The sequence below is a fragment of the Podarcis cretensis genome (genome assembly GCF_951804945.1).
Source record: "Podarcis cretensis genome assembly, chromosome: 18".
NCBI classification, from domain to species: Eukaryota; Metazoa; Chordata; class Lepidosauria; order Squamata; family Lacertidae; genus Podarcis; species Podarcis cretensis.
This window is the reverse complement of record NC_137188.1, coordinates 8908386-8930618: the sequence shown is the minus strand read 5'-3', so window position 1 is coordinate 8930618 and position 22233 is coordinate 8908386. Positions and strand designations below refer to the sequence as shown.

The window sequence follows — 22233 nt, the reverse complement described above, 5'->3', positions numbered from 1 at the left end:
GACCTGCAGGGTCCCTTCCAACTTCCCGATTCTACAGTTCTACAGTTCTCTAACTCGCACCCAGACCCCCTCCCAGCCCCTTGAACAACCAATGCAGATGACCAAAAGGTGGGCATTTTTAGACTGGAAGAAGTTTAAGGAATATTTGAAAAAATACGTTGATATTTAAATCTTAGAATTGCAATGGAAGTGGATAGAGGCGGTAGGGTTAGAAGTAGAAGATAGTGTATTTTATAAGTGATAAAATGTGAAGTTTTTTATGGCTAAAGTAAGTGTGTGGGGGGAAGATGGTTAGAAATTATGATATATGTAAACTGCTATAGAGGACGCTGGTGGCGCTGTGGGTTAAACCATAGAGCCTAGGACTTGACAATCAGAAGGTCGGTGGTTCGAATCCCCACAACGGGGTGAGCTCCCGTTGCTCTGTCCCTGCTCCTGCCAACCTAGCAGTTCGAAAGCATGTCAAAGTGCAAGTAGATAAATAGGTACCACTCCGGCGGGAAGGTAAAGGGCATTTCTGTGCACTGCTCTGGTTTGCCAGAAGCGGCTTAGTCCTGCTGGCCACATGACCCGGAAGCTGTACGCCGGCTCCCTCGGCCAATAAAGCGAGATCAGCGCCGCAACCCCAGAGTCGGCCACGACTGGACCTAACGGTTAGGGGTCCCTTTACCCCTTTACCTTTTTAAACTGCTAAAGATGAAATAAAATGGAAATCAGATAGGTAGGACTTGGGGAACAATCTTTAGAAAAATAAGGATATGACAAGGATTTATTTGTCTTTTCTGTTTGTGTTTTTTATTTGTGTTATAAAAAAAAATTTTGGGGGGAACGGTGGGCATTTTTCTCTACATCACAGCGCTGGGCAGAGCGGAACGGTTTCAATCCCTTTTCCCGTCGTAGCGCCACTCTGGGAAAGGAAAGCCAGACCGTCTCCACTCTTCAGATGATTTATATAATAATAATAATAATTTATTTGTACCCCGCCCATCTGGCTGGGTTTCCCCAGCCACTCTGGGTGGCTTCCACAAAGACCAGAAATACACTAAGATATCACACATTAAAAACTTCCCTGAACAGGGCTGCCTTAAGATGTCTTCTGAATGTCAGGTAGTTGTTTATCTCTTTGACATCTGATGGGAAGGCGTTCCACAGGGCGGGCGCCACTACCAAGAAGGCCCTCTGCCTGGTTCACTGTAGCCTCACTTCTCGCAATGAGGGAACCGCCAGAAGGCCCTCGGCGCTGGACCTCAGCGTCCGGGCAGAACGATGGGGGTGGAGATGCTCCTTCAGGTATACTGGGCCAAGGTTGTTTAGGGCTTTCAAGGTCAGCACCAAGACTTTGAATTGTGCTCGGAAACGTACTGGGAGCCAATGTAGGTCTTTCAATACTGGTGTTATGTGGTCTCAGCGGCTGCCCCCAGTCCCCTGTCTAGCTGCCGCATTCTGTAGTTGTAGTTGCCTGGTAGACAGCTGCCCTGGACACAGAATTGACCTGCGCCTCCATGGACAGCTGTGAGTCCAAAATGACTCACAGGCTGCTCATCAGTTCCTTCAGGGGCACAGTTACCCCATTCAGGACCAGGGAGTCCTCCACACCTGCCTGCCCCCTGTCCCCCCAAAACAGTCCTTCTGTCTTGTCAGGATTCAGCCTCAATCCATTAGCCAGCAATATTACCTATTGCTGACACCTTGCTTGGCAATGGGGTGAGACATGGCCTCTGGAATAATGCTTTGCCATCCCTCCTTAAGTCCCCCAAAGACCCCTGCCTCTCAGGCACAGCTCTCCACATCTCATGCAGGATTTTACCCCATTTGGATGACTACACCCTCCCTGCTCCTCTGAAACAGTCTCCCATCGCTTTTGGCTCTCCGAATGTCCCGAGCGGCAGAAAGGAGGAGCGGAGACGTTGGCCGGCTTCCCGGTTCCCCACCGTACGACGGCATTTCCTGGAGAGATCTACTTGATTCCTGGCCAATTCAAACTCTGTCTTTTTCTCTCTCTCTCTCTCTGCTCCCCGCACAGCTGTCTGCGAAAGCGGCTGCCAGAACGGAGGTCGATGCATTGGGCCAAATCGCTGCGCTTGCGTGTACGGATTCACGGGGCCCCAGTGCGAGAGAGGTAGGTTGTGGCTGGTTATACATCTTGCATGTCGTCCGTGAAGACGGAGGCCCTTCGCACTTATGTGGGACTGTACCCAACATCCTCTGTCCGCCAAGGCTCTTGTGCTAGCAGACAGGTGAGTTTTAATACAGTGGTACCTCGGTTTAATACCGTATGTTTTGCTCTATAAGACTCACTTTTTCCCTCCTAAAAAGTAAGGGGGAAATGTGTGTGCGCCTTATGGAGCGAATGCAGGCTGCGCAGCTATTCCAGAAGCCAGAACATCAAGAGGGATTGCTGCTTTCACTGCGCAGCGATCCCTCTTGCTGTTCTGGCTTCTGAGATACAGAATATTTTCTTTCTTGTTTTCCTCCTCCAAAAACTAGGTGCGTCTTGTGGACTGGTGCGTCTTATAGAGCGAAATACGGTAACTTAATTCGTTCCAGAGGTCCGTTCTTGACCTGAAACTGTTCTTAATCTGAAGCACCACTTTAGCTAATGGGGCCTCCTGCTGCCGCTGCACCACCGGAGCACGATTTCTGTTCTCATCCTGAAGCAAAGTTCTTAACCCAAGGTACTATTTCTGGGTTAGCGGACTCTGTAACTTGAAGCGTCTGTAACCTGAAGCATATGTAACCCGAGGTACCACTGTATTGTGCAACCAAGGAATCCAATGCTAGAGTGAACGAATGAATTTTATTATTTCGGTCACAGACCAGTTCCAGCCCACATAGAATATCAAGGAAGTCATAAAATGTGATAGCGATACATTTGAATTTGCAATTAGGTATAACAGGGACAAGGGATGTGGGTGGCGCTGTGGGTTAAACCATAGAGCCTAGGGCTTTCCAATCAGAAGGTCAGCAGTTCGAATCCCCGCAACAGGGTGAGCTCCTGTTGCTCTGTCCCTGCTCCTGCCAACCTAGCAGTTTGAAAGCACGTCAAAGTGCGAGTAGATCAATAGGTACCGCTCCGGCGGGAAGGTAAACGGCGTTTCCATGCGCTGCTCTGGTTCGCTAGAAGCGGCTTAGTCCTTTACCTTTGTGTCCCTTTACCTTTGTGTCATTCATGAAGACGGAGGCCCTTCACACTTATGTGGGACTGTACCCAAGGTCCTCTGTCTGCCAAGGCTCTTGCGCTAGCAGACAGGTGAGTTTCAATATTATGCAACCAAGGAATCCAACGCTAGAGTAATTCACTGGATTTCGGCTGTGCCACGAAGTTCCCAGCAACTTCCTCGCATGTTCTTTTCTGCGCAAACATGCCCTCCGGCGCAAACCATTTTGCCAGCGGAGCATTAACTGGCTACGACTTAGCTCTACGCTGGCTACAGTCCAAACATCTTCCGAAGCCATCACTCAAAGTCAGAACCTGGACAGCACTGAACATCGTCTCTGGGACAGAATCAAGAATATACCGTATTTTTTGCTCTATAAGACTCACTTTTTCCCTCCTAAAAAGTAAGGGGAAATGTATGTGAATCTTATGGAGCGAATGCAGGCTGCGTAGCTATCCCAGAAGCCAGAACAGCAAGAGGGATTGCTGCTTTCTCTGCGCAGTGATCCCTCTTGCTGTTCTGGCTTCTGAGATTCAGAATATTTTTTTTCTTGTTTTCCTCCTCCAAAAACTAGGTGCGTCTTATGGTCTGGTGCGTCTTATAGAGCGAAAAATACGGTACTCTTTCAGGTTCCCAAAATAGCATCAACGCAGTGTTTGGCTGCAGCCGTCGGGGTTGAAGCCAGCTAAATTCTTCTCCGAATCAGTCCGCTGAAATTTAACAGTCGCGACTCATTTAGGCAATTAATTTCCGTGGGGTCTACTCCGGCGTAGTCCGATTCTGGGCACCACAGTTTAAGAAGGATGTAGGCAACCTGGAGGGTGACCAGGATGATCAAGGATCTAGAAGCCACGCCTGATGAGGAACAGTCGAGGGAGTTGGGTATATTTAGCCTGGAAAAGGTGGAGATGTGATAGCCATCTTCAAATATCTCAAGGGCTGCCCCATGGAAGAAGGAACATGCTTGCTTTCTCCTGCTTCAGAGGGTAGGACTCGAACCCATGGCTTCAAACTACAAGGAAGGAGGTTCCAACCAAATATCTGGAAACAAGTTTCTGACAGTAAGAGCTGTTTGACACTGGAGATGACTGTGGACTCTCCTTCTTTGGAGGTTTTTAAGCAGAGGTTTTTAATCCATCTGTCATGGATGCTTTAGCTGAGATTCCTGCACTGCAGCGGGTTCGACTAGATGACCGCTGGGTCCCTTCCAACTGTACTATTCTTTATGTGGCTGTAACTTGGCTCTGCGCTGGCTATACTACCCTAAGTTCTGAAGCCATCACTCGTGAGAACCCGGATAGCACTGAACATTGTATCTGGGACGGAATCAAGAAAATAGTTCCAAAAATAGCATAAACACTGCCTTGGCTACCGATCGTCAGGGTTGAATCCAGCTAAATCCTTCTCTGAATTGTCCCACTGAAATCAACAGGCACGACTAATGTAGTCCATCGATTTCAGCGGGTCTACTCACCAATGACAAACCTAGACAGCATCTTAAAAGGCAGAGACATCACCTTGCCAACAAAGGTCCGTATAGTTAAGGCTATGGTTTTCCCAGTAGTGATGTATGGAAGAATGGATGCTTTTGAATTCTGGTGCTGGAGGAGACTCTTGAGAGTCCCATGGACTGCAAGAAGATCCAACCTCTCCATTCTGAAGGAAATCAGCCCTGAGTGCTCACCGGAAGGACAGATCCTGAAGCTGAGGCTCCAAGACTTTGGCCCCCTTATGAGAAGAGAAGACTCCCTGAAAAAGACCCTGATGTTGGGAAAGATGGAGGGCACAAGGAGAAGGGGACGAAGATGGTGGGACAGTGTTCTCGAAGCTACCAGCATGAGTTTGACCAAACTGTGGGAGGCAGTGAAAGACAGGAGGGCCTGGCATGCTCTGGTCCAGGGGGTCACGAAGAGTCGGACACAACTAAATGACTAAACAACAACAACTACAACATACTGCCCTATACCCAGGGGTCCCAGGGCGATTCACAGAATAAAATCAAAACCACAAAATACATAATAAAAAATAAAAACAATAACCCAATAGCACCCCTCCTTTAAAAAACCCACATTTTAAAAGGGCATAGGATGTAAATCAGGTGAACCAAAGGCCTGGTTAAGAAGGATCATTTTTGCCTGGCACCTAAAGATGTATAATGAAGGCGCCAGGCGAACTTCCTTGGGGAGAGTGTTCCACAGACGGGGAGCCACTGCAGAGAAGGTCCTGTTCTCGTGTTGCCACCCTCTGGTTCTCTTGAGGAGGAGGCACAGGAAGGAGGGCCTCAGAAGATGACTTTATGGTCCGAGTAGGTTTATTTATTCAAATAAGATCTGATGCGTAGCAACATGTTGAAAGAAAGCAGCCTGGGATGAGTTCAAATTGTGATGTTTAAACCGGACGAGAGGCTCGTTGATTTGATCCCGGAGTGCATCCTAAGCGCATGGCAATCATCGTTGCTCTGCACCCGTTCCGTGCCTCGGCCCAACTTTGGAGGAATCTTGTACATAGCTGTCAACTGTCCCTTATTTGGTGGGAAAGTCCCTTATCCCAGCGCCATGTCCCGCTGCTGTCCCTTATTGATGATGTCCCTTAAATTTCCCGGGTTTCAAAGGAAGCAGCTCCTCTCGCTCCCTCTCTGCCGGCCAGGGAGGAGGGAGGCTCCAACTGTGTTGCTTGGCTGCGTTGCTCACCCAATAAGGAGTCTAAGAACGACTGGGGGGTGGAGCTTGCATGCCTTGTGCCGATCAAATCGGCCGCCTTGCCTGGGGACTCGCCTTTGCTCAGCGCTTCCCAGCGGAGAGGTGACGGTGGTTTTCCTTGCTGCATCCCCTTTGCCGGGTTGCTGCGCTGTGGGAACCACCGCTTGAGGCTTCGTTTGGCTGCTGGCTGGGCTTTCTGCCTTTGGCTCGGAGGGGCTCAGAAGTTGAACATACCTGTGCTCGGAAAATCCCTTATTTTGGCTGCTGGTCCCTTATTTTTGAGGCTGCAGGTCCCTTATTTTCAAATCTGTAAGTTGACAGCTATGATCTTGTAAGGTACAAAAGCCTTGAATCAAATGCTCCTCCCTCCCTCTTTCACTTTGTGGTGAATGGATTTGGCTCAGAGCTGGAGATGAAACAAACTTCGCAGCTGTGTCTACACACCGACTCGCCCCGGCCAAGACAAACAGAGGGCTTGCTGTGTGTGCAGCAGAGATAGGATAGAGTTTCAAAGCGCCCTCTCCCTGCCAGCCTCGCTCTCGACTTCCAGCAACGAAGAACCAACAGTCCCCCACAGATTTCCCCCTCCCGGGGGTATGGTCCGCTCCCTTTGTTGTGGTTTCCTCCAAAACCCATATCCGCAGAGTGATGCTCACCTGTCAATCAGCTGTCAATCCCTGGGTGCTGTAAGCTGATGCATAAGGATGTTCAGTTCTGTGTAGACTGTGTCTGTTATTCTTTTATTTATTAAGTATTTATGTATTTATTGAGGGTTTCCCCCCCAAAAAAGAAAATGTTTACAGTGGTACCTCGGGTTAAGAACTTAATTTGTTCTGGAGGTCCGTACTTAACCTGAAACTGTTCTTAACCTGAAGCACCACTTTAGCTAATGTGGCCTCCTGCTGCTGCCGTGCCGCTGGAGCACGATTTCTGTTCCCAACCTGAAGCAAAGTTCTTAACCTGAAGCACTATTTCTGGGTTAGTAGAGTATGTAACCTGAAGCGTATGCAACCTGAAGCAAATGTAATCTGAGGTACCACTGTATTTGGTTTTCAGAAGCTTACATTCTGCGCCATCAACAATACCTTTACTTTATTCATCGACTTCCCATCTCGCTCCCACCCCCCACGGTGTTCTGTGTTTAATGTTGCGTATTTTAATTTATATCTCTCCACATATTATTAGCCTTCATGTATTTCTTCGGTTACTCCCATTTCAAATCCAGCTTGCGTTTTCATGCAACTATAATAGTTCTTTATTCTATGACGTTTCGTCATTTTGATCTCAAAATTCTCGGGTTTTTGATTGGCGCTTGGACAATTTCTTTTCCACGGGAGACGTCAAAGGAGAAGAGTACAGTCGTGCCTTGGAAGTCGAACGGAATCCATTCCGGAAGTCTGTTCGACTTCCAAAACGTTCGGAAACCAAGGCGCAGCTTCTGATTGGCTGCGGGAAGCTCCTGCAGCCAATCAGAAGCCCCGCTGGACGTTTGGCTTCCAATAATAGTTCGCAAACCGGAACACTCACTTCCGGGTTTCGATCGTTCGGGAACTGATTTGTTTGGGAGCTGAGGCGTTTGAGATCCAAGGTACGACTGTATCTGCTCTGAGGGACTCTCAAGGAGTTGGGAGGTTTTGCCCATTTCTTAGAAAGGGACGTGGGTGGCGCTGTGGGTTAAACCACAGAGCCTAGGACTTGCCGATCAGAAGGTCGACGGTTCGAATCCCCGTGCCGGGGTGAGCTCCCGTTGCTTGGTCCCTGCTCCTGCCAACCTAGCAGTTCGAAAGCATGTCAAAGTACAAGTAGATAAATAGGTACCACTCTGGTGGGAAGGTAAATGGCGTTTCCGTGTGCTGCTCTGGTTTGCCAGAAGCGGCTTAGTCCTGCTGGCCACATGACCCGGAAGCTGTACGCCGGCTCTCTCGGCCAATAAAGCGAGATGAGCGCTGCAACCCCAGAGTCGGCCACGACTGGACCTAATGGTCAGGGGTCCCTTTACCTAGAAAGGAAAAGAAGTTTCTGGACTGGGCATTTGGTGCACACACACACAAAAACCATCCCTCCGTTCCTTTTTGTGTGCTTTTTTAAAAAGCAAAGGCACTTTCCCAATCCCGCCTGTGCCAAATTTCCCCTCGCAAGGACCCTCCATGCCAAACCCACAAAGACCCACACAGTGGGGGATAGACAGAGAGACAGAGAGAGACGTCTTTGTTAAGAGAGGAACTTGGCACTCTGATTGTGGTGCCCACTTCAGAGGCAAATCGCTTAATGAGGAGGGTTGTGTCAGTTCCGACTTGGATCATTTCCTGCCCCTAACAGATACCTTTTTTTGTGTGTGGTGGGGGAGCTGGAAGAAGGGGGCTGGCTGGCACATCCGTATCGAAGCTGCTGCAGCCACATTTGGGAACCTACTGTATTTTCCACTCTATAAGACGCACCAGACCACAAGACGCACCTAGTTTTTGGAGGAGGAAAACAAGAAAAAAAATATTCTGAATCTCAGAAGCCAGAACAGCAAGAGGGATCGCTGCGCAGTGAAAGCAGCAATCCCTCTTGCTGTTCTGGCTTCTGGGATAGCTGTGCAGCCTGCATTCGCTCCATAAGACGCACACACATTTCCCCTTACTTTTTTGGAGGGAATAAGTGAGTCTTATAGAGCAAAAAATTCGGTAACTGCTTGAGAGCGCAAGGGATCTGGAAGGCAAGGAAGTGGGTCTCGAGGACTTGATGATGAGGAGGAGTTTGGATTTGATATCCCGCTTTACCCGAAGGAGTCTCAAAGCGGCTAACAATCTCCTTTCCCTTCCTCCCCCACAACAAACACTCTGTGAAGTGAGTGAGGCTGAGAGACTTCAAAGAAGTGTGACTAGTCCAAGGTCACCCAGCAGCTGCATGTGGAGGAGCGGGATATCGAACCCTGTTCACCAGATTACGAGTCTACCGCTCTTAACCACTACACCACACTGGCTCAAATGGCAAATGAAGGCATCATAGCCGTGAGCCTCCATCATCGCCAATTGGTTGGGGCGGGGATTTGGTTGAGGTTCTTTGGAGAGTTGTGGGGAAAATTTTCCTCCATCCAATTTGTACTTCCTGAACCCGTGCACAAACTGGAATGTGGCTTCCCTTCGAAACCCACATCCCTCCGAAATTTTTCGCTTCCCCAAGAAGCAGACGACGTCCCCAAGAATGAATGGATGAATCTTTATTTGCATCAGCCATCGGCCATAGCAATAAAATAATAATACGTTATACAGTGGTACCTCAGGTTAAGAACATAAGAAGTCTGTTCTTAACCTGAAACTGTTCTTAACCTGAAGCACCACTTTAGCTAATGGGGCCTGCTGCTGCCGCCGCACCGCCAAAGCACGATTTCTGTTCTCATCCTGATGCAAAGTTCTTAACCCGAGGTAATATTTCTGGGTTAGCGGAGTCTGTAACCTGAAGCGTATGTAACCCAAGGTACCACTGTACAAAGAATAGAAATTTTTGTTGTTTAGTCGTGTCCGACTCTTCGTGACCCCATGGACCAGAGCACACCAGGTACTTCTGTCTTCCACTGCCTCCCGCAGTTTGGTCAAACTCATATCCATAGCTTCAAGGACACTGTCCCACCATCTCGTCCTCCGTCATCCCCTTCTCCTTGTGCCCTCCATCTTTCCCAACATCAGGGTCTTTTCCAGGGAGTCTACTCTTCTCATGAGGTGGTCAAAGTCTTGGAGATCTCAGCTTCAGGATCTGTCCTTCCAGGGAGCACTCAGGGCTGATTTCCTTCAGAATGGAGAGGTTTGATCTTCTTGCAGTCCATGGGACTCTCAAGAGTCTCCTCCAGCACCATAATTCAGAAGCATCAATTCTTCGGCGACCAGCCTCCTTTATGGTCCAGCTCTCACTAAGAATAGAAATAAAAAGTCAATTATATAAAATACATTTTAGGGTTTTGAATCAATAGTCAAATAGTGGATCTTATTCTGATTGCCCCAGCTAAAAACCTTGCCACCTTTGCTGTCACCTTCTCATCTTGATTTGCCAGGAGAAAGGACACTGCGGCAGTGGCTGGGCGACCCGGAATGGACAATAAAAGAAGGGTGATAATCTCATTCCTCAAGTCTTTATAAAGAGGGCAAGCCAGAAGGGCATGCGCCACCAATTCATGACTGCCATCTCCACAGGGACATAAGCATTTTTCATGTGGAATCTGTTGGAATCGTATCTGAGGTCGTATCGTGGTGCTTTAAATGTCTGATGCAGAGACCTGGCTGTAGTACAGGGGTCAGCAAACTTTTTCAGCAGGGGGCCGGTCCACTGTCCCTCAGGCCATGTGGGGGGCCGGATTATATTTTGGAAAAAAATAATGAACGAATTCCTATGCCCCACAAATAACCCAGAGGTGCATTTTAAATAAAAGGACACATTCTACTCGTGTAAAAACACGCTGGTTACTGGACAGTCCGTGGACCGGATTGAGAAGGCGATTGGGCTGGATCCGGCCCCCGGACCTTAGTTTGCCGACCCATGCCATAGTATGACTAACTCTTCATCCAAGCCTTGCTTCCTAGCATGAAACAAAGGATAAATTATTTACCGCCGGCTTCCTAACACAAGGGTTCGTTGTTCTTTCTTGGAGTCAAGTGTTATTGTTCAGAAATAGCAGATGCAAATGAGCCCATAAGTGTATCAGCTGAAGGAGCGGATGTGTCAGGCGCTTTGAGAAGTGACTGAAAATGCAAACAGGCACTTCAGGAAGTTCATTAAGAGTGTGATTCTGTGAGCTCATAAGTCCGTCTTTCTTGCGTTTGATCAGAGCGAACCCATTGCGAATGATGGAGATGACTAGTTTAGTTCTGTTAACTTCAGTGGGGGTTATTCAGCTTAGCAGTTCTGCTAGTGGAGATACTCACATAGCAGAAGTTAATAATGATGATGATGATGATGATGATAATAATAATAATAATAATAATAATAATAATAATAATAATAATAATTTCCTTCCCTCCCTACCTTCCTTATTTTCTCCTTCCTTCCTTCCTTCCTTCCTTCCTTCCTTCCTTCCTTCCTTTCTTTCTTTCTATCCCACCCATCTGGCTGCGTTTTCCCAGCCACTCTGGGCGGCTTACAACATACATAAAACACAACACAACATCAAACATTTAAAAACAGAGTCTTCTATAAAGGGAACAAACCAACCAATAAATCAATGGAAACTAATAATAATAATAATAATAATAATAATAATAATGTTGTCCCCAGAGTTGCTGAGGAAATGTTGATAAGTGAATCCAGGGCAGGGAACCGGAGAGACCGAGAAACATAAAATTTGTTCATCTCCTGCTAAGGCTGAGACGCACGCACAGGCCACCTCTCTGCTCCCTTACCTCATTGTTCAGGGAATCGTGTTTCCATGTTTTGGTTATTTGTAGAAAGGGAAAATCTGGCCGGCTTCCCTTTGCAGGGCCAGACATTCCGAGGGCTGAAAAAACACCCGAGAGGAAATCGGAGAGCGAGACGCAATCTTGCTGGCTTTTCCGCCGGCTGGATTTACAGTTTCCTGATGGCAAACGGGCACCACTGTGAAACCCAAGCGCCGGCCATGTGGGCAGCATTTCCTGGCGTGGCAGCGTTTAAATTTTCGGGGAGTGTGGGGACTAAACACAATTTCTTACGTCTTTATTATTATTATTATTATTATTAAATTTATTTAATCATTTTTTCCCGGTACAAACATCAACCAACAAAAACACATACAACAAAAACCACAACAACAATAATAACACAATTTAACAATTCATATACCTATAACTACACCCTTTTAACAATATTTCCCCACCTCTCCCCCCCCTACTTCCCACCGTCTGCTTTATCGCTTAAGTATTCCTTCCAGATTTCTTCATATTTATCCATTCTTAATTTGCGTCGATATGCAATTCGTTCGTAGGTAACTAGTCTGTCTATGTGCTCAATGGGAACTTTTTGTGGCTCTTCCAATTCATCAAAACAAGATTTTTTGCTTCTGATATGTACATCCATTTTTTTTTTACCCCTTGTTTCTGGTATATAATTTAGAATTAAATTCAAATCCCCTAAATAACAATTTCTTTTTATTACTCTTGCTATATATATCCTCACCTCACACCAAAATGATCTTATCATCGGGCAGTTAATCATCATATGTACTAAGTTCGCATTTTTACTTCCACATCTCCAGCAGTTGTCTGCATTTGTTATTTTCTTCTGGTTTTGCTGGAGTCCAATGCATTTGTTATTTTCTTCTGGTTTTGCTGGAGTCCAATGGACTCTGAATATTATTTCCTGCTGTAGAAGTCTTAGTCTTAGATCTATAGAAGCTATTTCTGCGGATTTTATACTTGACTCCCATATATCATTTGTTAGCTGTGGGTTAAACCACAGTTTGAGCTCCCGTTGATCAGTCCCTGCTCCTGCCAACCTAGCGGTTCGAAAGCACTTCAAAGTGCAAGTAGATAAATAGGTACTGCTCTGGTGGGAAGGTAAACAGCGTTTCCGTGCGCTGCTCTGGTTCGCCAGAAGCAGCTTAGTCATGCTGGCCACATGACCCGGAAGCTGTACGCCGGCTCCCTCGGCCAATAAAGCGAGATGAGCGCCACAACCCCAGAATCGGCCACGACTGGACCTAATGGTCAGGGGTCCCTTTACCTTTATCTTTACCCCTAACTCTTCACTCCATTTTTGTCTATCATATTCTAAATCATACAGTGGTGCCCCGCAAGACGAACGCCTCGCAAGACGGAAAACCCGCTAGACAAAAGGGTTTTCCGTTTTGGAGGCGCTTCGCAAAACGAATTTCCCTATGGGCTTGCTTCGCAAGACGAAAATGTCTTGCGAGTTCCTGCGGGTTTCCCCCCCTTCCCCCCCTTTTCCTAAGCCGCTAAGCAACTTATCAGCTGATCCGCTGATAAGCCGCTTAACAGCTGATCGCTAAAAGCCGCTAAGCCGCTAATAGCGCTAATCCACTAAGCTGTCAATGGGCTTGCTTTGCAAGACGAAAAAACCACTAGACGAAGAGAATCGCGGAACGGATTAATTTCGTCTTGCGAGGCGCCACTGTAGTTCTTCCAGTTGAGTAGGGTTTTATATAGTGCAAGTGTAGAGTTATTTGTTTTTGTTGCAGAAATTAAATCTTGTAGCAGCAAAGGTGTTTCCGATGCTCCTATAGCGTTAGGGCCAAATTGCCTTTCCAACATACCGGTATGTTTCAATTGGATGTATTGCCATTGAAACACAATTTCTTACGTCTTAAAGCAACAAAAAAACCCAAGAGAGGCGTTTCAAAAAGGCTTCACTGCTGAGTGCTGGAGGTCTTTTGAAATCCTGGAACCGGGACTGTAAAGTTGGGAGGGAACCCCAACGGTCATCTAGACCAACCCCCTGAAAAAAACACACATGTTAGTTCCCCCCGAGGAAAGGTTGCAACATTATTTGCATGGGATCGGAGACATTTTTCGCAACGCACTCTTAGTGGGTACAACACAATCCTGTTTCCATCGGGCCAGATCCAAAGTTACATCCTGCTTAAGAGACAGCCCACTAAAATCAATGATTCAAATAGGTCCGTTAATTTCAATGGTTTGCTACCGAACTAAATAATAATAATAATAATAATTTTGTTACTTATATGCTGCCCATCTGCCTTCAAAGAATAATAGAATCATAGAATGCTCATCTAGTCCAGGCATAAGCAAACTCCGGCCCTCCAGATGTTTGGGACTACAATTCCCATCATCCATGACCACTGGTCCTGTTAGTTACGGATGATGGGAGTCCAAGTCATCAAAAGGCTGCTGTTTGCCCCCGATGGGGCCCTTTAACTGGGGCTTGCAGGTAGCACACTCCCAAGGTAGTTTTCCGGGCTTCTTCGGTGGTCTAATCTCAAAGTCTTGATACATATACTGATATTCAATCTTCTAGAGAATACTCTTTCTTGGCTTAAGCTTAAAAGACTGATTTGCTTAGCCTTAAGAGACTGATTTACAAAGCAGAGACATCACCTCGCCGACAAAGGTCCGTATAGTTAAAGCTATGGTTTCCCCAGTAGTGATGTGTGGAAGTGAGAGCTGGACCATAAAGAAGGCTGATCACCGAAGAATTGATGCTTTTGAATTCTGGTGCTGGAGGAGACTCTTGAGAGTCCCATGGACTGCAAGAAGATCAAACCGATCTATTCTTCAGGAAATCAGCCCTGAGCGCTCACCGGAAGGACAGATCCTGAAGCTCAGGCTCCAAGACTTTGGCCACCTCAGGAGAAGAGAAGACTCCCTGGAAAAGACCCTGCTCTTGGGAAAGATGGAGGGCACAAGGAGAAGGGGACGACAGAGGATGAGATGGTGGGACAGTGTTCTCAAAGCTACCAGCATGAGTTTGACCAAACTGCGGGAGGCAGTGGAAGACAGGAGTGCCTGGCGTGCTCTGGTCCAGGGGGTCACGAAGAGGCGGACACGACTAAACAACAACAAGAAGAGACTGATTTGCAGCCGGTTGGGCTGGATGACCCTCAGGGTCCCTTCCAATGCTGCGATTCCCCGGTTCCTGGAAAACGGGGAATATGGGTTAATTCCGAAGAGAGCCAGTGTGGTGTAGTGCTTAAGAGCAGTGGACTCGTAATCTGGTGAACCGGGTTCGATTCCCCGCTCCTCCACTTGCAGCTGCTGGGTGACCTTGGGCCAGTCACACTTCTCTGAAGTCTCTCAGCCCCACTCACCTCACAGAGTGTTTGTTGTGGGGAAGGAAGGGAAAGGAGAATGTTAGCCGCTTTGAGACTCCTTCGGGTAGTGATAAAGCGGGATATCAAATCCAAACTCTTCTTCTTCTTCTTCTTCTGTAGCGGCAAGGTGGGGCCGGCTCAGGCTCCGGGAGGGGGGCGCTCCTTGCCAGGAGGGCAACCTTCCCACAACAGCCTGTGCCCCACTGACCTCCTTTCTGCCGGCCGGAGAGCCTGCCAGCCGCATTCCCCAGCTCTGTTTGGAGAGGAAAACCTTCCAGCGCTGTTGTGGGAAAGGAATCCGATTCGAGGGAGGTTTGGCTGGCTGGCCTGCTTGTTTGTTTAAGGAAGGAAGGGAAGAAATCCTTTGGACCTCTCTCGTTCTCTCTCGTGCTCTCTCTTTCTCTGAAAAAAACAAAACAAAACCTGGCCAAATGGCATGCAAGGAGGAACAGGGTCAGCCCCAGGCAAGCTGGAGTGGCAGAGATCTGTGCCATTGATGAAACGAGTGCCAATCTCCACCGCGGGCATCTGTCTGAAATGTAGCTTGGTCTTTATTATTATTATTATTCATTTATTTGATTTATATCCCGCCCGGCATCAAAAGATCCCAGGGCGGTTCGCGAGATAGAAACGCGACTTAAAAGCACAAATAAATAAAATGGAAAGGAGAAGGAGTTCTTCCCAAAGAGGAACGGATAAGTAAGATTATGGACAGGGCAGAACTGGGGGGGAATTAACAGCAGAATTAAGACCATCTAATGAGGAGCGTTTTATGGAAGAATGGATGCCTATTTCGGACCACCTAGAGCAGGTGTCCCCAAACTCGGCCCTCCAGATGTTTTGGGACTACAACTCCCATCATCCCTAGCTAAGAGGACCAGCATGAAAACATGCAGAAAGGAACTTCAGACCGGAAGAATGATAACCAAAATCGATGGATTTTCCCATCCCTGCCCTAGACTTGATGGTGTTTATAGACGGCAGAAGAAGAAGAAGAAGAAGAAGAAGAAGAAGAGGAGGAGGAGGAGGAGGAGGAGGAGGAGTAGTTTGGATTTGATAGCCCGCTTTATCACTACCCTAAGGAGTCTCAAGAAAGGGACGTGGGTGGTGCTGTGGGTTAAACCACAGAGCCTAGGACTTGCCGATCAGAAGGTCAGCGGTTCGAATCCCTGCAATGACGGGGTGAGCTCCCATTGCTCGGTCCCTGCTCCTGCCAACCTAGCAGTTCGAAAGCACGTCAAAGTGCAAGTAGATAAATAGGTACCGCTCCGGCGGGAAGGGAAACGGCGTTTCCATGCGCTGCTCTGGTTTGCCAGAAGCGGCACAGTCCTGCTGGCCACGTGACCCGGAAGCTATACGCCGGCTCCCTCAGCCAGTAAAGCGAGATGACTGCCGCAACCCCAGAGTCGGTCACGACTGGACCTAATGGTCAGGGGTCCCTTTACCTTTAAGGAGTCTCAAAGCGGCTAACAATCTCCTTTCCCTTCCTCCCCCACAACAAACACTCTGTGAGGTGAGTGGGGCTGAGAGACTTCAGAGAAGTGTGACTGACCCAAAGTCACCCAGCAGCTGCAGGTGGAGGAGCGGAGACGCGAACCCGGTTCACCAGATTGCGAGTCCACCGCTCTTAACCACTAGACTGGTTTTAACTCTTAACCACTACACTGCGTTTTAATTCGGAAATCTAGCCAGCCATTGCTGCCGGAATTGGGGAGCCCATTCCTCTCATTCTACGGCATAGGGTGCTTCTCCCTCAAACAGCGCTACAGTTCCCAGAGCGGTTGAACCAATCGGCTCACTCTTCCCAGGGAATTTTGGGAACTGAGAGAGCTTTCCTGGCAACTCTCAGCACCCGTTGTGGACTGCAGTTCTTAGGAGTCTTCGGTGGAGAAGCCGCGATGGTTTAAAGCAGTATGAAACTGCTTTCCGTGTGAGGACAGCGCCGTGAGACGTGTCCCGATCCGGCACCCGGTTTCCTCAGAAGTAAAGCTTCCCTTGTTCCCTGGGGCAAATCCAGCGGGTCGACTTTGGACAGATGAGACCTTCAAAAAGGCGACTTTTGGAGCCGACGTGCGAGAATGTGGGGAGGCGGTTCCTTGGGTCCTTCCCACAGCTGTTGGGGAGGCGAACTGTACTCCAAACATACCTGGGGTCAGAGCCCAGCCCCCCTTGGGCACGGAAGTGGGGTGGGTGCGCAGGAATCACGTCCCCGAGCCTTAATAAAGTTTGATTGGAGCCTCATTAAATCTTTAATCATATGACCCATTAAAATCAGGCCCAGATGCTTCCTGGCAAAAAGCCAACCTGCCCTGGCCTGTCTGCTTCAAACTCACAAGCTGCTTTGGCGCTGCTCCCTTCCTAGGCTTGGAAACGAAATCCGAAAAGATCTATTTTTGGCAATTCCCGGCCCCCCTCCCTCCTTCGCACGAGTCTGCTTCTCCCCCTCCCTCCGTCTCTCGCACATTCTGTATTTCTCTTTTGCACAACTGCAGAGACGTTTTCCTTGCAGTGTGGGGGCTTTCTTTGTGATTGGAGGTGGGGGGTGGTTCAAATGGTGGGGGGGGCTGAATGAATGGTTTTGTGTGTGTGTGTGTGTGTGTGTGTGTGTGTACGAACTTAAAAATGGAAAACGTAATGCTGGTGGTCAACAAAAGAGGTTCAAAGACTCTCTCAAGGCAAATCTAAAAAAATGTAGTATACAGTGGTACCTCGGGTTACAGACGCTTCAGGTTACATACGCTTCAGGTTACAGACTCCGCTAACCAAGAAATAGTACCTTGGGTTAAGAACTTTGCTTCAGGATAAGAACAGAAATCGGGCTCCGGCAGCAGCGGGAGGCCCCATTAGCTAAAGTGGTGCCTCAGGTTTAGAACAGTTTCAGGTTAAGAACGGACCTCTGGAACGAATTACAGTGGTACCTCGGGTTAAGTACTTAATTCCCAGCAATTAGTAATAATAATACATTTATATTGTTATGATTAAATATTTTTTATTCGGTTTTCAAGAGGAAGCAAATACATAAAGCAAAGCAAGTTATTGTTGAAAGTAGGCAGATATAATTATGCTTCCCTCAGTCAGTAAACAAACATACACAGAACTACTACAACAAATAAACAAATTCATTGAAAACACCCTAAATCCCACCCACAAACTAAACACCCTTTGGTTCTAAGTGGTACCTTGGGTTAAGAACTTAATTCGTTCCAGAGGTCCGTTCTTAACCTGAAACTATTTAAAATGCATCTCTGGATTATTTTGGGGGCCTGCGTGGTGTTTTTACATGAATAGAATGTCTGCTTTTATATAAAATGCATCTCCGGGTTATTTGTGGGGCATAGGAATTCGTTCATTTTTATTTATTTTTCCAAAATATAGTCCAGCCCCCCACAAGGTCTGAGGGAGAGTGGACCGGCCCCCTGCTGAAAAAGTTTGCTGATCCCTGATTTAGGGCTTTCAAGGTCAGCACCGACACTTTGCATTGTGCTCGGAAATGTACTGGGAACCAATGTAGGTCTTTTGGGAGGGTTGGACTGGATGATGTTTGGAGGTCCCTTCCAACTCTACAATTCCATGAAGCTGCCTTATTCCGAGCCCATGACTCATTACGTCTCTTGAACGCCGCACACAGTAGCTGTTGCTGGTGCTCCTAAAGATGCATATCTGGAATGGCTTAATCCTTCCTGGTGCCCAGCAGAGACATCACCTTGCCAACAGAGGTCTGTATAGTAAAAGCTATGGTTTCCCCAGCAGTGATGTATGGAAGTGAAAGCTGGACCAGAAAGAAGGCTGATCGCCGAAGAATGGATGCTTTTGAATTCTGGTGCTGGAGGAGACTCTTGAGAGTCCCATGGACTGCAAGAAGATCAAATCTCTCCATTCGGAAGGAAATCAGCCCTGAGTGCTCACTGGAAGGACAGATCCTGAAGCTGAGGCTCCAAGACTTTGGCCACCTCATGAGAAGAGAAGACTCCCTGGAAAAGACCCTGATGTTGGGAAAGATGGAGGGCACAAGGAGAAAGGGGACGAGATGGTGGGACAGTGTTCATGAGAAGAGAAGACTCCCTGGAAAAGACCCTGAGGTTGGGAAAGATGGAGGGCACAAGGAGAAAGAGGACGAGATGGTGGGACAGTGTTCTCGAAGCTACCAGCATGAGTTTGACCAAACTGCAGGAGGCAGTGGAAGACAGAAGTGCCTGGCGTGCTCTGTTCCAGGGGGTCACGAAGAGGCGGACACGACTAAATAACAACAAATCTGCCATTTCCTCTCAGACACTCCTTCCTCAACCATTTCTAAGCCTGCGCTGGGAGAGACACACTATCAGGGCATGTCAAAGCCCAGAAGAGGCATCCCTCTGGAACATCTTTCTCAATTGCTCCAGATTCCAAAGCACAGACTCTCTCGCTCAGCACAGGAGATTTCACGATGGATGGATAATTCCACCCCCCTGCTCGTTTTAATCACATTTTCTGTTTGGAAGGAGGGGGACACCAACTGTTCCACATTATGGAAAGATTCCGTTTTAACCTCTCTCTTCTTTGGTAGAATGAGCTAAATGGTTACACATGAAGTTTGGGTCCTAATGATCTGTAGAGACGTCGCACGGCTGCAAAATAGGGAAGAGAGCCTCGTCCCGCAATCTGTTTCCGATCACTCTGCAATCCCCAGTAGAAAATATTTGGCCTTGTTTGGGTTGTGTGGAAATACATGAGGCCTGTGGAGGAAAAAGGCAGCCGCTCTCATCCCAGCTATGCTTTTGGGTTTCCTGGGGAGAGCTCATACCCTCCAACGTTTCTCCGGCGGAAATAGGCACATCCTAAGGACACAGGTGGCGCTGTGGATTAAACCACAGAGCCTAGGACTTGCTGATCAGAAGGTCGGCGGTTCGAATCCCCGCAATGACGGGGTGAGCTCCCGTTGCTTGGTCCCTGCTCCTGCCCACCTAGCAGTTCAAAAACACATCCAAGTGCAAGTAGATAAATAGGTACCGCTCCAGCGGGAAGGTAAACGTCATTTCCGTGCGCTGCTCTGGTTCGCCAGAAGCGGCTTGGTCCTGCTGGCCACATGACCCGGAAGCTGTACGCCGGCTCCCTCGGCCAATAAAGCGAGATGAGCGCCGCAACCCCAGATTCGGCCACGACTGGACCTAATGGTCAGGGGTCCCTTTACCTTTAAGGAAAAGTCACGAAATTCAGAGACGACTGCTTCTTGGGAGAAAAGTGATGACAAACCTAGACAGCATGTTAAAAAACAGAGACATCACCTTGCCAGCGAAGGTCCGTATAGTAAAAACTATGGTTTTCCCAGTAGTGATGGACCATAAAGAAGGCTGATCGGCGAAGAATGGATGCTTTTGAATTATGGTGCTGGAGGGCACAAGGAGAAAGGGGACGAGATGGTGGGACAGTGTTCATGAGAAGAGAAGTATAGTAAAAGCTATGGTTTCCCCAGCAGTGATGTATGGAAGTGAAAGCTGGACCAGAAAGAAGGCTGATCGCCGAAGAATGGATGCTTTTGAATTCTGGTGCTGGAGGAGACTCTTGAGAGTCCCATGGACTGCAAGAAGATCAAACCTCTCCATTCTGAAGGAAATCAGCCCTGAGTGCTCATTGGAAGGACAGATCCTGAAGCTGAGGCTCCAAGACTTTGGCCACCTCATGAGAAGAGAAGACTCCCTAGAAAAGACCTTGATGTTGGGAAAGATGGAGGGCACAAAGAGAAGGGGACTACGGAGGACGAGATGGTTGGACAGTGTTCTCGAAGCGACCAGCATGAGTTTGACCAAACTGCAGGAGGCAGTGGAAGATAGGAGGGCCCGGCATGCTCTGGTCCAGGGGGTCACAAAGTCGGACATGGCAAAACAACTAAACAACAACAAAAAGTAAAAACGGGACGTTCTGAGATCGAATGGGAAACTAGGATGGCCTCTGGGAATCTGGAGCTGTCCATGGAAAATAGGGACACTTAGAGAGTTTTGACATCTCTCTCTTTTATGCTTGTATCGCCTGCTGAAGTTGAAATTGCCTACCTCTGGAATTCATTCCCCCCAAAAAAAGATTTTATTAATTTTCCAAATTTATAACAAACAGATAAGAAAAAGAAAATCAAAACAAACCAACAAACATTTATGCTGATTATAATAATTCCACTTTTGTTAACATTGTTAGGTGACTTCTTCAAATCCCCCTGGCTGAGTTTCCATATAAATCATTGTAACAGTTTTCCAAAACTATTTCCCCCTAAAATTTACTTGGTCAATTAACATCTTACTTTCTTTTCATTTTTAACCTTAACATAATATTTTACACATCACATTTTCAAATCTGAGGCCTATTTGGTACTCGCAATTAATTCTAATTAAATTATCTTAAGATATATAGCTAAATGGTTTTGAATTTCTTCCACTCCTCTTCCTCCTCCTTCTGGTCACATACTTTTTCCGGTCAGGTCGGCTAGCTCCGAAAATTCCATCATCTGCCTACCTGTGGAATTCCAGCAGGTAGAAAGCAGGAAGGAAACATCTACGACCATACAATGATGACCAGGTTGGAAGCTGATAGACAATGGGTTATATTCAGTGTTAGCCATACTCTGAGGAGATGGACTGCTTTAGGTCCAGTAATTTGAGTGGGTCTCCTCAGAACAGAACTCAATTTTTGGAACCGTCAAGCCAAATGTTATGATTTTGTAAGAGCTGTTCAACTGCAAAGAGAAAACACATACATGTTTGTAATAATAATAATAATAATAATAATAATAATAATAATAATAATTTATTTATACCCCGCCCATCTGGCTGAGTTTCCCCAGCCACTCTGGGCAGATCCCAATCAAGTGTTAAAAACAGTACAGCGTTAAATATTAAAAACTTCCCTGAACAGGGCTGCCTTCAGATGTCTTTTAAAGAGAAGATATCTGCTTATTTCCTTCACATCTGAAGGGAGGGCGTTCCTCAGGGCGGGCACCACTACCGAGAAGGTAGTGTCTGTCTGGTTCCCTGTAACCTCACGTCTCACAATGAGGGAACCGCCAGAAGGCCCTCGGTGTTGGATCTCAGTGTCCGGGCTGAACGATGGAGGTGGAGACGCTCCTTCAGGTATACAGGACCGAGGCCATTTAGGGCTTTCAAGGTCAGCACCAACACTTTGAATTGTGCTCGGAAATGTACTGGGAGCCAATGCAGATCTCTCAGGACTGGTGTTATGTGGTCCCGGCGGCCGCTCCCAGTCACCAGTCTGGCTGCCGCATTCTGGATTAATTGCAGTTTCCGGGTCACCTTCAAAGGTAGCCCCACGTAGAGTGCGTTGCAGTAGTCCAAGCGGGAGATAACCAGAGCATGCACCACTCTGGCTAGACAGTCCACAGGCTTGGAGGATCTCAGTCTGCGTACCAGATGGAGCTGGTGGACAGCCGCCCTGGACACAGAATTAACCTGCGCCTCCATGGACAGCTGTGAGTCCAAAATGACTCCCAGGCTGTGCACCTGGTCCTTCAGGGGTTTGTAGCTTGGGGGTTGTCCTGAATCCTTTGCTGTCGCTCGAGGCTCAGGTGGCCTCAGTGGCCCGGAGTGCCTTCCATTGGCTTTTAAAGATTTTGATACAAAATCATAAACTCGCCCCTTTTCTTGTTCCTTCTTCCTCT

General features: G+C 47.7%; 1 protein-coding gene across 4 annotated transcripts in view; it reads left to right on the top strand.

Moving 5' to 3' along the window:
* The window catches only part of FBN3 (fibrillin 3), a 179171-nt gene that overhangs the window by 32337 nt on the left and 124601 nt on the right, over nt 1-22233 (top strand). For all 4 annotated transcript variants that reach the window (XM_079960394.1, XM_079960393.1, XM_079960391.1 and 1 more), the window contains one exon: nt 2024-2119. In XM_079960394.1, coding sequence (XP_079816520.1) covers nt 2024-2119 — 96 coding nt within the window. The remainder of the gene's footprint in view (nt 1-2023; nt 2120-22233) is intronic.